Genomic DNA, 17,279 nt, shown 5'->3' on the forward strand with positions numbered 1-17,279 from the left:
TCTGCATTCAGATGTTTATATCTTTCCTTTTCTCCTTTGCTTTTCGCTTCTCTTCTTTTCACAGCTATTCGTAAGGCCTCCCCAGACAGCCATTTTGCTTTTTTGCATTTCTTTTCTATGGGAGTGGTCTTGATCCCTGTCTCCTGTACAATGTCACGGACCTCATTCCATAGTTCATCAGGCACTCTATCAAATCTAGGCCCTTAAATCTATTTCTCACTTCCACTGTATAATCCTAAGGGATTCGATTTAGGTCATACCTGAATGTTCTAGTGGTTTTCCCTACTTTCTTCAATTTATGTCTGAATTTGGCAATAAGGAGTTCATGGTTTGAGCCACAGTCAGCTCCTGGTCTTGTTTTTGCTGACTGTATAGAGCTTCTCCATCTTTGGCTGCAAAGAGTATAATCAACCTGATTTCGGTGTTGACCATCTGGTGAAGTCCATGTATAGAGCCTTCTCTTGTGTTGTTGGAAAAGGGTGTTTGTTATGATCAGTGCATTTTCTTGGCAAAACTCTATTAGTCTTTGCCCTGCTTCATTCCGTATTCCAAGGCCAAATTTGCCTGTTACTCCAGGTGTTTCTTGACTTCCTACTTTTGCATTCCAGTCCCCTATAATGAAAAGGACATCTTTTTTGGGTGTTAGTTCTAAAAGGTCTTGTAGGTCTTCATAGAACTGTTCAACTTTAGCTTCTTCAGCGTTACTGGTTGGGGCATAGACTTGGATTACTGTGATATTGAATGGTTTGCCTTGGAAACGAACAGAGATCATTCTGTCATTTTTGAGATTGCATCCAAGTACTGCATTTTGGACTCTTTTGTTGACCTTGATGACCACTGCATTTCTTCTGAGGGATTCCTGCCCGCAGTAGTAGATACAGTGGTCATCTGAATTAAATTCACCCATTCCAGTCCATTTCAGTTCGCTGATTCCTAGAATGTCGACATTCACTCTTGCCATCTCTTGTTTGACCACTTCCAATTTCTTGATTTGTGGACCTGACATTCCAGGTTCCAATGCCATATTGCTCTTTACAGCATCGTACCTTGCTTCTATCAGCAGTCACATCCCCAGATGGGTAATGTTTTTGCTTTGGCTCCATCCCTTCCTTCTTTCTGGAGTTATTTCTCCACTGATCTCCAGTAGCATATTGGGCACCTACTGACCTGGGGAGTTTCTCTTTCAGTATCCTTTCATTTTGCCTTTTCATACTATTCATGGGGTTCTCAAGGCAAGAATACTGAAGTGGTTTTCCATTCCCTTCTCCAGTGGACCACATTCTGTCAGATCTCTCCACTATGACCTGCCCGTCTTGGGTTGCCTCACGGGCATGGCTTAGTTTCATTGAGTTAGACAAGGCTGTGGTCCTAGTGTGATTAGATTGACTAGTTTTCTGTGAGTATGGTTTCAGTGTGTTTGCCCTCTGATGCCCTCTTGCAACACCTACCATCTTACTTGGGTTTCTGTTACCTTGGGCATGGGGTATCTCTTCACGGCTGCTCCAGCAAAGCACAGCCATTGCTCCTTACCTTGGACGAGGGGTATCTCCTCACCACCTCCCTTCCTGACCTTCAATGTGGGATAGCTCCTCTAGGCCCTCCTGCTCCCGCGCAGCCACTGCTCCTTGAACGTGGGGTTGGTCCTCCCGGCCACCGCCCCTGGCCTCAGTCGTGCGGTTGCTCCTCCCTGCCGCTGCCCTTGGCCTCGGGCTTTGGGGCGTGGGGTAGCTCGTCTGGCCCGTCACCCCTGGCCTCTGGCTTGGGGCGTGGGGTATCTCCTCCCGGCTGCCGCCCGTGGCCTCGGGCCTGGGTTGCTCCTCCTGGCCGCCGCCCCTGACCTCAGATGCTGGGTATCGCCTCTCGGCCACCCCCCTGACCTCGGACGCGGGGTAGCTCCTCTTGGCTGTTCGCAGCCGCCTGCGCTATGGCGCACCGGTCGCAGCCGCCTGCGCTATTCTCCTCACAAATAGGCTTCAAATAGTAATCCCTCCCATGGCCTCAAGCTATGGCCTATGTGCTTATCCTGGAACACTCTTTTGTAAAAAATGCTTGCACAAATGACAATGTAACATTATGAATTATTTTCTGAGCACAGCTGCAGAAGGCTTTGTGCCTTCTCATGCTCCTCTCAAGAACAATAAGCACCTTAATATTCCTTTTCAGTCATCTCAGCTGAGGAGAGGAAAAGACAGGTCAGAATTACAAAGTGTAACTCCTTCATACCGGGGCCGTGCCTGCGGAATGAGGAGAGGGGTCTGTGGCCGTGCCTCCATTTTGTCAGTAATGCCTAACGCGGCTCCTGACAGTACATTTTTCTCTTTCATCACTTTAAGTATGTCCTGCCATTCCCTTTGGAGAAGGCAATGGCACCCCACTCCAGTACTCTTGCCTGGAAAATTCCATGGATGGAGGAGCCTGGTAGGCTGCAGACCATGGGGTCGTGAAGAGTCGGACACGACTAAGCGACTTCACTTTCACTTTTCCCTTTCATGCATTGGAGAAGGAAATGGCAACCCACTCCAGCGTTCTTGCCTGCAGAATCCCAGGGATGGGGGAGCCTGGTGGGCCACCGTCTATGGGGTCACACAGAGTCGGACACGACTGAAGTGACTTAGCAGTAGCAGCAACAGCCATTCCCTTCTGGCCTGAAGAGTTTCTATTGAAAGATCAGCTCTTATCCTAATGGGGATGTTATTTGTTGTTTTTCCCTTGCTGCTTTTAATATTTGCTCTTTGTGTTTGATCTTCATTAGTTTGATTAATATGTGTCTTAGGGTCTTTATCCTTGGGTTTATCCTGTTTGGGACTCTGTGTTTCTTGACTTGGGTGGCTATTTCCTCCCCCATTTAAGGGAAATTTTCAACTATTATCTCCTTGAATATTTTCTCATGGCCTTCCTTTCTTTCTTTTTTTTTTTTTCTTCTGGGACTCCTATGGTTCAAATGTTGGGCGTTTAACATTGTCCCAGAGGTCTCTGAGGTTGTCCTCATTTCTTGTAGTTCTTTTTTCTTTTTTCCTCTCTGCTTCATTGATTTCCATCATTCTATCTTCCACCTCACCTATCCTATCTTCTGCCTCAGTTATTCTACTGTTGGTTTCCTCCAGAGTGATTTTGATCTCAGTTATTGCAATATTCATTATTGATTGACTCTTCTTTATTTCTTCTAGGTCTTTGTTAAACATTTCTTGCATCTTCTCAATCCTTGTCTCTAGTCTATTTATCTGCAACTCCATTTTGTTTTCAAGATGGTGGACCATCTTTCCTATCATTATTCTGAATTCTTCTCCAGGTATTCTCCCTATCTCCACCTCTTTTGTTTGGTTTGATGGGCATTTATCATGTTCCTTTACCTGCTGTATATTTCTTTGCCTTTTCATTTTGTTTAGATTGCTGTGTTTGGGGTGGCCTTTCTGTAGGCTGGAAGTTTGTAGTTCCTCTTTTTGTGAAGCTAGCTCCCTGTGGGTGGGGTTGGACGAGTGGTTTTCAAGGTTTCCTGGTTAGGTGCTGGGACCAGCCCAACAACAAACTGACATGAGGGAGCGGTGCCGCAGAAGAATAAAGAAAAGTAAGACTCAGAAATAAGGTGAGGATCAGGGGGCTGATGCCATTTGCAGGCAAAAGCCAAGATCCTGATCCTTGCAGGCTTTTTATTGCTAACATCTACTTTCTTGTGTGTGCTCTAAAGACATCTGTTTTTTACAATTTCAGATCGGGGATAAATGACATACAATGCACAGTCCTCAATGTCAAACCTTCAGGCCTATCATAACTATGTTTAGCCCTTCAGCTAGTGACGACCTTTCTCAGCAACTCCCTCAAGGCTCTGTTCAGGAGAACAGTCACTAATATTTTTCCATCAATCACATCACTACTTCAGCATCTTGTTTTCAAGATGTTTTCTCACGATTTACTTTTTACTGCTCCCGGCCCTTTGCCTGGAGGTCATGAGAAAGTCATTCTTATTTTTCAAAGAAGCCTTGTTAATTATAGTACAGGCCTGTGCATAGCATATTCCCTACATATCCCCCCCCCGCCCCTTTTCTAGAAGCTTATTTTTTATGATTATTGTTGATCATCGAAGCCAAAGCGATAGTCACTAATTGCTGTTGTCCGTTGACTTTCTTGGTGATTCACCACCAGACTATGTAGAAACAGAGAAAAAGACATATGAAAATTAACATAAATTGATTCTCCGATAGTTGTCAAGTGTGGAATGCGATTTAATTGAGAAATCCCATTGCTGCTGCTTCCAGCAGATTAGATCCTTGCAAAAGGTGTAGTTTCTGAGAGAAAGTTTCCATAATATCTTGTTGTAAGTTATTAATATCCAGAGATATATTACCTTGACTTAAGCGGTTGTTGTTTAACTTTGTCTCAATGAAATGCAGATTCATTATATTTGTGAGGAGTGACACAAAAAGAAGTTATGTTCCAATCACACTTAAGACGAATCTGTTTTTGCATACTATTTACTCGATCACCTAGTAGTATAGCAACCTGTTGTAAATCAGCCATTTGTGCAGCTAATTTTCCATCCGTTTTTCTCTGGGTAGAGCAAGGAACATCAGAGTATGCCATTCTTGCACAAAGGGCACAGTCTGTTCACTCTGAAGTAATGCCACTCTTGCTACAGCTGCTGTAGTAGCTATAGAAATAACTCCTAACATGGCAGCAATTAACAGTCCAATAAACCATTTAGTGTGTTTTAACACTTTCTTAAGGATTTCTTCTACAATATAGACTGTGGGGGTATCCTGCCATGGTCTATTCATTTTTACAGGAAGCCATACTCCAGATCTGATTTTTAGAATATATAGAGAACAGTCATTCTGAAACTGGAGAGAAGAATTGATACAAGTGTAAAAGGAACAATTTTGACAAGTAACCCAGAAGAGGAATTATAAAAAGTTAGGTCCTGTCAAAAATACAAAAGGTAAATGAACAGATGCTTTAATCCAATGGGTTGAATTTTTATCAAAATGTAAGGAATGACCAGATGCTATTGAGTTAAACTGCCCCTTCCATGCTGTTATGGGTTGGAAGGCAGCTGATATTTTCTACAATTCTGAATGTAAAGGCAAACAAGGTAATTTAGGTAAGGGAGGGGAGAAACTCCCTCCATGCCAATATATAGAGCTAATAACAATGTTATTGATAGAGTCTAAAGTATTGTTTAACAATATCAGATCAGATCAGACGCTCAGTCGTGTCCGACTCTTTGTGATCCGATGAATCACAGCACGCCAGGCCTCCCTGTCCCTCACCAACTCCCGGAGTTCACTCAGACTCACGTCCATTGAGTCAGTGATGCCATCCAGCCATCTCATCCTCTGTCGTCCCCTTCTCCTCCTGCCCCCAATCTCTCCCAGCATCAGAGTCTTTTCCAATGAGTCAACTCTTCACATGAGGTGGCCAAAGTACTGGAGTTTCAGCTTCAGCATCATTCCTTCCAAAGAAATCCCAGGACTGTTCTCCTTCAGAATAGACTGGTTGGATCTCCTTGCAGTCCAAGGGACTCTCAAGAGTCTTCTCCAACACCACAGTTCAAAAGCATCAATTCTTTGGCACTCAGCCTTCTTCACAGTCCAACTCTCACATCCATACATGACCAGAGGAAAAACCATAGCCTTGACTAGATGAACCTTTGTTGGCAAAGTAATGTCTCTGCTTTTGAATATGCTATCTAGGTTGATCATAACTTTCCTTCCAAGGCGTAAGCGTCTTTTAATTACATGGCTGCAGTCACCATCTGTAGTGATTCTGGAGCCCAGAAAAATAGAGTCTGACACTGTTTCCACTGTTTCCCCACCTATTTCCCATGAAGTGGTGGGACCGGATGCCATGATCTTCGTTTTCCGAATGTTGAGCTTTAAGCCAACTTTTTCACTCTCCACTTTCACTTTCATCAAGAGGCTTTTGAGTTCCTCTTCACTTTCTGCCATAAGGGTGGTGTCATCTGCATATCTGAGGTCATTGAGATTTCTCCCGGCAATCTTGATTCCAGCTTGTGTTTCTTCCAGTCCAGTGTTTCTCATGATGTACTCTGCATATAAGTTAAATAAACAGGGTGACAATATACAGCCTTGACGAACTCCTTTTCCTATTTGGAACCAGTCTGTTGTTCCATCCAAATTATTATTTTTGTCCAAAGGATCTCCTTTGGGACTCCAATCAGTAATTTCTCCATCAGAAGTATTGGCCATAATGTGTCCAGTATTAGCTTTCCGTAATTTCCATTGTACCCAATGTTCTACTCCAGATTTTATAGAAATAATACATTTCAGTAGATGGGATGGAAACATAGTAGTATTTTCTCTTGTGATATTAAAGGAAATGCTTCTAATAAGAAAAAATGAGTTTTGGTCCCTTGAGGTTCTTTAACTATAGATAACCATCTTTGTAATCCTCTTTTAAGACAATGAGTTTCCACTCCCATACATATAGGGGTAAGATCTCTTCCCACAGTATAATTAACACTAACATTTGAAAGTTGTCGTGTCTCTTTTGGTTTTAAAGGAAGGCTCAGTCAAAAGATCTGGGTAACCATGGAGAGTCATTTATGAAAATTGGAAAAGAAGAATCCTCCCACATAATTGGCCTTAATAGGGGAGGATTGGGAACATATGCCCAATAAGTATGATTGGCACCTACTGTGGTAGTTACCACAGATAACATAGCCAAGAACAAGGTAGCTGAGGTCAAAGGCTGTCCGTGTTCTTTGACCAATTTTTCCTATTCAATGGTCAATTTCAACTGACCCCAAGTGGGTGGTTTGGCTTTTTTGGTCCTTGGAGCTGGTTCAGGGCCATTGCTGATCATCAGTCTTGTTATCCCCATCACTGGTGGCTCTCCAGAAGGATCAATGTCAAACCATGTCCTCTTCTTTCCTTACTTTGACATGCGTTCCTGGTATCCAATGGTGTTGTCCATCATCTGAAATGACAAGAGTATAACCTCATCCTTTCTTAAGTCTAAAGCCCTTACACCAATTGTTCATAGCATTTTCCAACCATACCGGAGTATTATCTGCAATCATTTGACCAGGAATATAATTTTCACTAAGGATGGTATTCTGAAAATGCAATGTTACTGCTGGCGTTGTATGATCCAATTGTAAATCCAAAAATTTTAAAGTAAATTAGCTTGGGCTAATTTCTCTTTTGGTGTCATCAGTATGCCATACTTTTCTCCCCCTTTCTGTTTAAAAAACATATTTTTCAGAGTATGATGAGTGTGTTCAAGACCACAATGAGTGGTCTTGAGAATTATATGGAATACCTGTAGAATGAGAAATATTCCAATCAGATAAAAATTTTGCAAAACCATGACTCACATATGCAGGGCCATTATCAGTTTTAACATGTTTTGGTAGGCCCATGTAAGAAAAGGCCTGCAAAAAACTTGAGATAACACGAGCAGATGTTTCTTCAGAATGAGCAGAAGCATAAATCATGCCCGAATATGTATCCACAGAAACATGAACAGCTCCCAAATGTCCAAAAGAAGGGACATGAGTAACATCAGTCTGCCACATATCATTGGGATAAAGGCCTCTGGGATTAACCCCTGTAGTTGTAGGAATGTGGTAACCAAGAATATATGTAGGGCAGGCAGAAACAATATTTCTGTCCTCTTATCTGGATAATTGAAATTTATTCATCAAGCCATGTATATTTATATGAGTGAGTTGATGAAATTCATAATGAGTAAGAAAAGCAATTAACAAAGAGTTGATGGAATCATTGCCCTTTGCCAATGGTCCAAGCAATTTAGAATGAGATCTGATATGTGTAATGTAAAAAGGGGCAGAATGAAGCCTTACTAGATTTTGTAATTGAGATAACATTGTAATAATAGATGATTTAGAATAAGCCTTTTGTAGAGATATGGTTTCAATGATTTGTGTTATCTGTATAGCATCTTGAGAATCTGATATAATATTTAAAGCTGTAGAAACATCCTGTAATAAGGTAACAATAACCTCTAATTCATCTTGTTGAACAGAGGCTGGGGTAGATTGACAAACCTTTGTTGTGGGTACAGTATAACCAGCTTTGAGAGTTTTGTGTCAGTAAAATACATGGGGGCATGAGGAAGAGGAATTATTTTAGTAATAATAGGAATTATCCATTTGTGTTTAGCAGCAATAGTAATCAAAGGTGACTTTGGAAAATGGTTATGAACCTCACCTATGAAATCAGCAATGGTGATTTGCCAGTCCATACTGGTAACAAATAATCTATGGATTTGATCATTAGTGAAAGGAAAAACAATTCATGTGGATCATAACCAGAAAGTTGTATACATCTGGATCTCATTTTTGAAATAAGAAAGGAAATAAGCATTATATAAGTAGTCATTATTTTCTTAGGAGTGTGGGATAAAATTCCCCATTCAAGGATACCCTGCAGTTATCATAATATTCCTGTAGGGGAATCTAAAGCAGGAAGAATAAGTAAAGAAATTGGAACAGTCAGATCTACTTGTTTAAGTTGTCTCTGTTGTATAGCTTGATTTACAAGATTAAATTTCTGTTTAGCCTATTCTGTTAGTATACGGGGTCTGTTTAAATCAGATTCTCCTTGCAGGATTTGAAATATATGTGTTAAGGAATGATTGGGAATTCCTAAAGATGGTTGTAACCAATTTATATCTCCTAAATAATTTCTGAAAATCATTTAAAATTTTCAAGGAATCAGTTTGAATTTGTATTTTTTTGTGGTTTAATAATATTTATTTGCAATATATATCCTAAATAGGTATATGGTTCCTGCTCTTGTGATTTATCAACAGCAATATATAACCCATATTCTTTTACTTTAATCTCTGTATTTAAGAAAATACGTTGAAGTTCCTCAGCAGAAGGAGAAGCTAAAAGAATATCATTCATATAGTGGATAATAAAAACATGAGGGAATTGTTTTCTAATAAATTTAAGTGGTTGGGAGATGTATAATTGACATAATGTAGGACTATTAAGCATTCCTTGTGGCAATACCTTCCAGTAATATCGAGACACTGTTTATTATTATTATTATTATTATTAATTGATGGTATAGTAAAAGCAAAATGGAGAGCATTAAATTCTTGTAGAGGAATAGTATAAAAACAATCTTTAAGATCAATGATTTTTATTTTCCAATTTCGTGATATCATAGAAGGTGACGGAATGCCTGGTTGTAAAGCACCCGTAGGTTTGATTAAGCATTAATTTTTCTTAAATCAGTTAACATTCTCCATTTCCCAGATTTCTTCTTAATAACAAAGACAGGAGAATTCCAAGGACTGGTAGTTGAAGCAATATGATTAAGAGATACTTGTTCCTCTACTAGCCGTTCAAGAGCCTGTAACTTTTCATGTGATAGGGGCCACTGGTCTGTCCAAGGCTCATCAGATTTCCATGTCAACTTAAGTGCTGTTTTTGTTGTTTGCCAGTTCAGTTCAGTTCAGTTCAGTCACTCAGTTGTGTCTGACTCTTTGCGACCCCATGAATCGCAGCACGCTAGGCCTCCCTGTCCATCACCAACTCCCGGAGTTCACTCAGACTCACATCCATCGAGTCAGTGATGCCATCCAGCCATCTCATCCTCTGTCGTCCCCTTCTCCTCCTGCCCACAATCCCTCCCAGCATCAGAGTCTTTTCCAATGAGTCAACTCTTCTCATGAGGTGGCCAAAGTACTGGAGTTTCAGCTTTAGCATCATTCCTTCCAAAGAAATCCCAGGACTGATCTCCTTCAGAATAGACTGGTTGGATCTCCTTGCAGTCCAAGGGACTCTCAAGAGTCTTCTCCAACACCACAGTTCAAAAGCATCAGTTCTTCGGCACTCAGCTTTCTTCACAATCCAACTCTCACATCAATACATGACCACTGGAAAAACCATAGCCTTGACTAGACGGACCTTTGTTGGCAAACTAATGTCTCTGCTTTTGAATATGCTGTATAGGTTGGTTATAACTTTCCTTCCAAGGAGTAAGCGTCTTTTAATTTCGTGGCTACAGTCACCATCTGCAGTGATTTTGGAGCCCAAAGAAATAAAGTCTGACACTGTTTCCACTGTTTCCCCATCTAGTCCCATGAAGTGATGGGACCAGATGCCATGATCTTCGTTTTCTGAATGTTGAATTTTAAGCCAACTTTTTCACTCTCCTCTTTCACCTTCATCAAGAGGCTTTTGAGTTCCTCTTCACTTTCTGCCATAAGGGTGGTGTCATCTGCATATCTGAGGTTATTGATATTTCTCCCGGCCATCTTGATTCCAGCTTATGCTTCTTCCAGCCCAGTGTTTCTCATGGTGTACTCTGCATAGAAGTTAAATAAGCAGGGTGACAATATACAGCCTTGATGTACTCCTTTTCCTATTTGGAGCCAGTCTGTTGTTCCATGTCCAGTTCTAACTGTTGCTTCCTGACCTGCATACAAATTTCTCAAGAGGCAGGTCAGGTGGTCGGGTATTCCCATCTCTTTCAGAATTTTCCACAGTTTATTGTGATCCACACAGTCAAAGGCTTTGGCATAGTCAATAAAGCAGAAATAGATGTTTTTCTGGAACTCTCTTGCTTTTTCGATGATCCAGCAGTGGCCTCCACTAAAAAGCCTGTGCATTTTAAACAGGATTGTATCCCATATTTACCATAATTTGTTTAGCTTGAGAAGATATAGTAAGAATTGTTACCTAAGCTGTCCATTGCATCAATAGATCTCGTCTCCATAAATTAATAGGGATATCTGCAACTAAAGGTTGTAAAGTTGCAGGTTGTTTTTTGGGGCCTGAACAGGTAAAAATATTAGTACTTTTTTGAATATTTTGCATAGTTCCAATTCCTGATGCTGGGAAAGATTGAGAACAGGAGGAGAAGGGGACGACAGAGGATGAGATGCCTGGATGGCATCACCGACTCAATGCACATGAGTTTGGGTGAACTCCGGGAGTTTGTGAGGGTCAGGGAGGCCTGGCGTGCTGCGATTCATGGGGTTGCAGAGAGTTGGACATGACTGAGCGACTGAACTGAACTGAACTAAGTAATGAATGACGTTGAACATCTTTTCATGTAATTATTAGCCATCTATATCTTTTCTTTGGAGAAATGTCTGCTTAGGGCTTTTGCCCACTTTTTGATTGGGCTATTTGTTTTTCTGGTATTGATTTGTATAAGCTGCTTGTATATTTTTGAAATTAACCCTTGTCAGTTCTTTTATTTGCTATTATTTTTTCCCATTCTGAGGGTTGTCTTTTCACCTTTTTTACAGTTTCCTTTACTGTGCAAAAGGTTTTAAATTTACTTAGGTCCCATTGTTAATTTATTTTTTTATTTCCTTTACTGTAGGAGATGGGTCATAGAGGATCTTGCTGTGATTTATGTCATAGTGTTCTGCCTATGTTTTCCTCTAATATTCTATAGTTTATGGTCTTATATTTAGATCTTTAATCCATTTTGAGTTTATCTTTTTGTATGGTGTTAGGAAGTATTTTAATTTCATTCTTTTTCATGTAACTATCCAGTTTCCCCAGCAGTACTTTTTGAGGAAACTATCTTTGCCCCATTGTGTGTTCTTGCCTCCTTTGTCAAAAATAAGTGTACCAGTGATTTTGTTAGTGCTTTGGTTGCAAAGATGTAGACGTTTTGAAAGATTTACCCCTAAGCTTACTTTTATTGTAGGCAGCATTGTTTTTAATGATCATTTTTGCAGAATGCATCATTTTTCAGGAACAGGTATATTGTATTATAATAGAAATCCTATACTTTGTTTATACTTAGTGGATGCTTAATAAATGCTGACAGATTTTTTATAATTAACTACATCACAAGAATTTTAAAAAGTGATTTCAAGGAATGACTGTACTGACAATGAACCAAATTACAAGATCACTTGAATTGTCTAGAATATAAAAGCTTTAAAAGTCATAATAATTTGCATGGTATAGTTATTACTACTATTTTAGAGAAGCAGAGATAACATTTAATTTTCACAGTTTGATGAACAATCATCCATTAGTTTGATAAGTTGAGTAACAGGAAACCGTACTTGTTTTTCAAACCATTTTCAAACTGTAAAAAAGCAGCTGGTCACAAAATGCACAACCATTAAACTGCAGTCCTATTGACAATCCTTGGCTTGACAGGGCCATAGGGACACTCACCACTGGCAATTCTGCCATATTACAGTCTGTGTAAAAATATCACCCTCGGCAATTCATGTTCTGTTGTCTTCTTTGATGCACTTTGTGTATGGCACTGCCTCACTCAAGGTAGTGGAAGTTAGCAAAACATCTACTCCAGAGTTAAAAACATTCACAAAATCATTAGTAATGAGTCATCTCACTTTCTCTGCTTTGATAAAATAGTTCTCATAATTTTCTTTGAATAAGAAAGTTTCCTGAGAGGATTCTTCCCCACACCACATCATTGAACCCTTCTTGTTTAGTTGCAGCATACATGGCTTCAGTAGACACATCAATGTCAAATCAGTGACCATATTCTAACCTATCAAATCTTGCCATATTTGATGCCACTTCTGATGTACATAGTACATGGTAGCAGACAATTGAATAACTGGTTGGGGCAGGGACACTTCAATTACTTTGGCCCCCTTAGACTCAAAGAGATTAGCAGCTTTGGACCAAAGAGATTGTACTTCACTTGACAATTCTGGTATAAGATATTCCTTTGGAATTCCTATACATCGTTTGCTCACATCTGTTAACCTGGGAAGCATAAATGGTTTTAGCAGGATCTTGAATTGTGGTAGAATCTTAGAGATCCTGCCCAGCTAGTATACTCAACACTTTGGTGCATCATCCACGCATCTAGTTAAGATTCTGGGCACATCATTGAATTCACCAGGGGAATGAGGCCATGACAAGAAACTAAGTCATAGCTGGATTTTAAACCAACAACCTCATAGTGGGCAGCTGGATTGCTGATTGATCCTCTGGAATCTGGTCCTAAAGCAACGAAGCAAGTGAATGCTGACACAGCCACTGCACTCCCTCCTGAGCTTCCTCCAGTTATAAGCCAATTTGAATCCTTATTCTCACCATGAGACTTCTGCTTCCTCTTTTCTCTATATTGTTTGAATAACTCCATGGGTTTATAACTGGTCCAAAAATGCCATCTGTGCTTCTGTATCCCATAGCAGACTCATGTAAGTTTGTTTTTACCATTAACAGAGCGCCCTGATCCAGCAACCTCTGTGGAATTTAAGGTGATACTTAACTTTTCAGTATGTTTGATGCACATGTTGTCTCAATGCCAGATGTGCTAAAGTTGTCTTTTACTGCAATAGGAATTTCATCTAAATCCCCCAGTGAGTGACCTTATATCTTTTCTCTGATTCTTCAACTTGCTTTAAGACCACCTCTTCTGATGCAGTAACTTGGTCTTCTTGATAAAGGAGAGCTATCCTTGACAGAGCTCAGTTGGAGTAACTTGGCCTTGTTCTAGTGCCAAAGAAACTTCTTGGAGGGTCCAACCCAACATGGTCCTTGTGCCCTGCCTGCCACCACCAGGGCCTGGTGACAAAGGAGGAAGAAGAACAGCTGTTCTTTTGAAGTAGAAGGTGTTTATCAAATTTGTAGCTTTATGGCACAATACATAAGGGTGTCAAGGACTTGAAGGCTATTTATGAGGTTTAGGGTAGTAGGTTACTATTCATGTCCATTTTCTTTTTCGAACATCATCACATGTTTGTTTCAGTTGCCCCCTGTGTTGGTTAAGATTCTGTGCCTATAGGTCCTAGAATTACGCATGGCAAAGCCACTTTTCACAGAAATATAGTTTGTTTTTCACTCATGCAAGAAACCTTGTAAGGCTTTGTATCTGTTTTCTGGGACTGCCATAACCAAGTACTACAAACCAGGTGGTTAAAACAATATAAATTTATTGTTTCCCAGTTGTGGAGGTTGGAAGTCTGAAATCAAGGTGTCAGCAGGGTCACTGATCCCTCTGAATTCTGGTCACAGGGAGAATCTTTCTTTGCCTCTTCTAGATTTTGGTGGTTGCAGGCAAACCTTGGGTTCCTTGGTTTTTAACTGCCACCACTCCAGTTTCCATTTTCTTCAGGTGGCTGTTTTCTGACTGTTTGTCTCCTTATAAGGACATCAGTCATATTGGATTTAGGGCCAACCTGACTCCAGTATGATTGCATCTTAATCAGACCCTAATTCCAAATAAAGTCATGTTTCGATGTAACTGGAGTTCCTAGATAGGACTTCAGTGTATCATTTGGGAGAGGGATATAATTTAACCTGTAACAAGCTCCATGGCTAATATGATCCTCCATGATGTCAAATGCATTGACCTTGACCATGCTGGCAGCCTCCAAGGCCCAGGCCATGGGGTGGAGAAAGATCCTGGTTGTTGTCACCCTCCACTGACCTGGATTTAGTCACGTGGCTGCTCCTATTTGCGCAGGAGGCTGGAGAGAGAGGGCCTCTTTTCAGGTTGTCATGTGCAGCTAAAACCCAAGGTTTTGTTAGCACGGAAGAAAGAGAGCAGGTTTTGAGGACAGCCAGTAGTCTCTGCCACATGTTCATAGTACTTGGGGGTGGGGGTGGGAGTGGTCTCAGTTGTTCATTTTCTTTCCCACTGTGTGTTTTCTCATTGAATTATTTTTAGCATTTAAAGGGTAAGAGGGAGTTTCCTGTATATGATTATATTAGATTTCTAATGATTTTCAAGACTTTATTTTATTCAGCTAAATTGCATTGAATAGTTCCTATTAATAATTGTGTGGAAAATAGCAAGAAGTGGAAGATGTGATCATTCTGTTGAGGAGGAGAGGACTTTGACTAAGGAGCAGAGACAAGTGTTTGTGAAAAGATGCTTGTGAAAAGTAAGAAAGAGATAGAGACTTAATAGCATTATCTTTTAAGAATGATGATTTTAATGATAGTTAATGACAACCAGTGATAGGGATTTGATACACAGGAGGAGGAAAGCAGAGTAAGGCTTTCATTCGGAGTTTCTTCCATAGGTCTTATGTTCCCAGCCTGTCCTTTGCCACCCAATTGCTGAAGGCCTGGGAATGACCTTCCACTCTGTGTTCCCAGCAGTGTTGCATGGTGCTTGGAACCTGGTGGGATTCAGTACATATTTATGAAATCATTTTATGTCAAAACCTGTTTGTATTATTAATGACACAATAAAAATGTCCCGGTTCTTGATGTGTTCAAATTTGGAGACATATTTGTTCTTTAAAGGGGAGCCAGTATACTTGTTTTTTTTTTTTTTTTTTTTTTCCAGTATACTTGTTAAGAAAGTTACAAAGGTAGTTCCATGGCCTGAAACTATTTGTGTGTGTGTGTGTGTGTGTGTGTACATATATACACACTATAAGCTATATGTGTATACTGTATGTACTATATTATATGCTATAATACTTTATACTACAGATTATTTAGTATTTCTAATGACCTAACATTGGACTTACCTGGTGGCTCAGATGGTAAAGCATCTGTCTAGAATGCGGGACACCTGGGTTCGAGCCCTGGGTTGGGAAGATCCCCTGGAGAAGGAAATGGCAGTCCACTCCAGTACTATTGACTGGAAAATCCCATGGACAGAGAAGCCTGGTAGGCTACAGTCTATGGGGCTGCAAAGAGTCGGACACGACTGAGCATCTTCACTTCACTTCAATGACCTAACATAATGAAATACAGTTTTAAAATATATTGCAAATTTCATGGAAGCAATTATTTTGCTTGTGCTTTGTTCCTGTCGTTTAAACAATCTGTGTTTTTCCTTTTTCTGTAGAACTTTCTGTTACTTGATGAGCTACCACAGTGTGATCATCAGCTGCCATTAGATGGTAAAACAGTTGTGAACATGCAAGATTTCACTGGTTTTTGGGATAAGGTAACAAATCCTTAATTTCACGATTGTGACTGCTAAAGGACAACTGTGACATAGATTTATTGGAAGATTTTGAGGTTTTACACATGATACAAAATGTGACTTGCCCATTTACCATGGAAGTATGTTATAAAAATTCTGAATCAGGAATAAAGTTTACAATTAACAGAGATTAAAAATAAAGATGGTTGTTTTGAGGCATTAGCCTGCAGTCTTCCTGGTCTACCAGCTCCCCAATTAAGGTCTTTTCCTTGCCTCAAAACCTTGTCTCTCAGATTCATTACCTGTCATGAGGTGAGCAGAGCAAGGTTGGACTCGGTAAAAATCTGGCTTAGCCAGCCAGGAGCCTTGCTGCTTGTGGCTAGCCGGCACCAATCAGGGAATACTGGAGCAAGACCCTAGCAGCTGCTGGGATCATTTGTCCTGAGGTTCTTTCCTTCAAGATTCCCTGAATGGGTACTGGCTTCTCTCAGCTTGACAATTGAGACAAGGAACTGACAAACTTCTAGACTCAACAGACTTAATTTCGATTGTAGGGTAAGTCTACCCAATTTGATAGCTGATTCAACCGGTTCACTTGTTTTGTGTGTCATTTTGTGTTAAGAGCTGACAGGCTTGATTTTGAAGGGTAAGTTGCTCCAAGTGTGCACACCGGGAACATTTTTTCCCCTCAATCTGGGCTTTTCCTTTAAAGGACAAGCTAATTTGGTTGGGTACCCATTTACAGAGGGGAGGTGTTGTTGGACTCTACCCTGAACCAGTTCATTGGGAACTAGTTCTCATGGGACAAGCCCACAATAGCTCATATGTAGGGTAAATTTATTTACCTGATTTGGGAACTGGTCCAGTTGGAACCGGTTCATTTGGGAGCTATTTCTTGTGGGAGTGGGTAACCTAGATAGAATTAGTTCATTTGTTTTATAGGGCAAATTTATTTACCCTGTTGGTGGCCAGTTCATCTGTATGCATTGATGCTGGAATCTGTCTTGTACTATTTTTGTTGGAAATTGTCTGCATCTTTTGTGTTTTGGTGTTTTGTGCTTTGCAAAAATGGGAAATATTTCATCTGTCCTGAAGGAAAGATCTTTGGGGTGCATATTAGATATGTTAAGATCAAAAGAGCAATGGCCTCTGTATGGCTCACAATTAAACAATCTGGCAGTCAGAAGTGCTTTACAAAGCACTTCTTTGTAAAGAAGTATAAAGCATCTCTTTGTAAAGAAAAAAATTCCTCTCTTTACAAAGGAGAGGAATGCTCTGGTAATGAACATGCCCGGGGTAGGGGGTGGGGTGTCCCTTGGACTTGAGGCACCCAATTATAATTTCCCCTACAGGAACTCCAGAGAAAGAAATGGCAAACCACTGTGGTATTCTTGGTTGGAGAATTTCATGGACAGAGAAACCTAGCCGGCTACAATCCATGAG

General features: G+C 40.4%; 1 protein-coding gene and 1 pseudogene across 1 annotated transcript in view; one reads left to right on the forward strand and one right to left on the reverse strand.

The window, feature by feature from the left end:
- The window catches only part of LOC129624634 (ATP-binding cassette sub-family C member 4-like), a 369,352-nt gene that overhangs the window by 152,493 nt on the left and 199,580 nt on the right, over window positions 1-17,279 (forward strand). Inside the window, exon 9 of the mRNA XM_055542789.1 lies at window positions 15,756-15,857. Coding sequence (XP_055398764.1) covers window positions 15,756-15,857 — 102 coding nt within the window. The remainder of the gene's footprint in view (window positions 1-15,755; window positions 15,858-17,279) is intronic.
- Window positions 11,962-13,481, reverse strand: LOC129624809 (glutamyl-tRNA(Gln) amidotransferase subunit A, mitochondrial-like; annotated as a pseudogene).

Source organism: Bubalus kerabau, chromosome 12, assembly GCF_029407905.1.
Source record: "Bubalus kerabau isolate K-KA32 ecotype Philippines breed swamp buffalo chromosome 12, PCC_UOA_SB_1v2, whole genome shotgun sequence".
Lineage (NCBI taxonomy): Eukaryota > Metazoa > Chordata > Mammalia > Artiodactyla > Bovidae > Bubalus > Bubalus kerabau.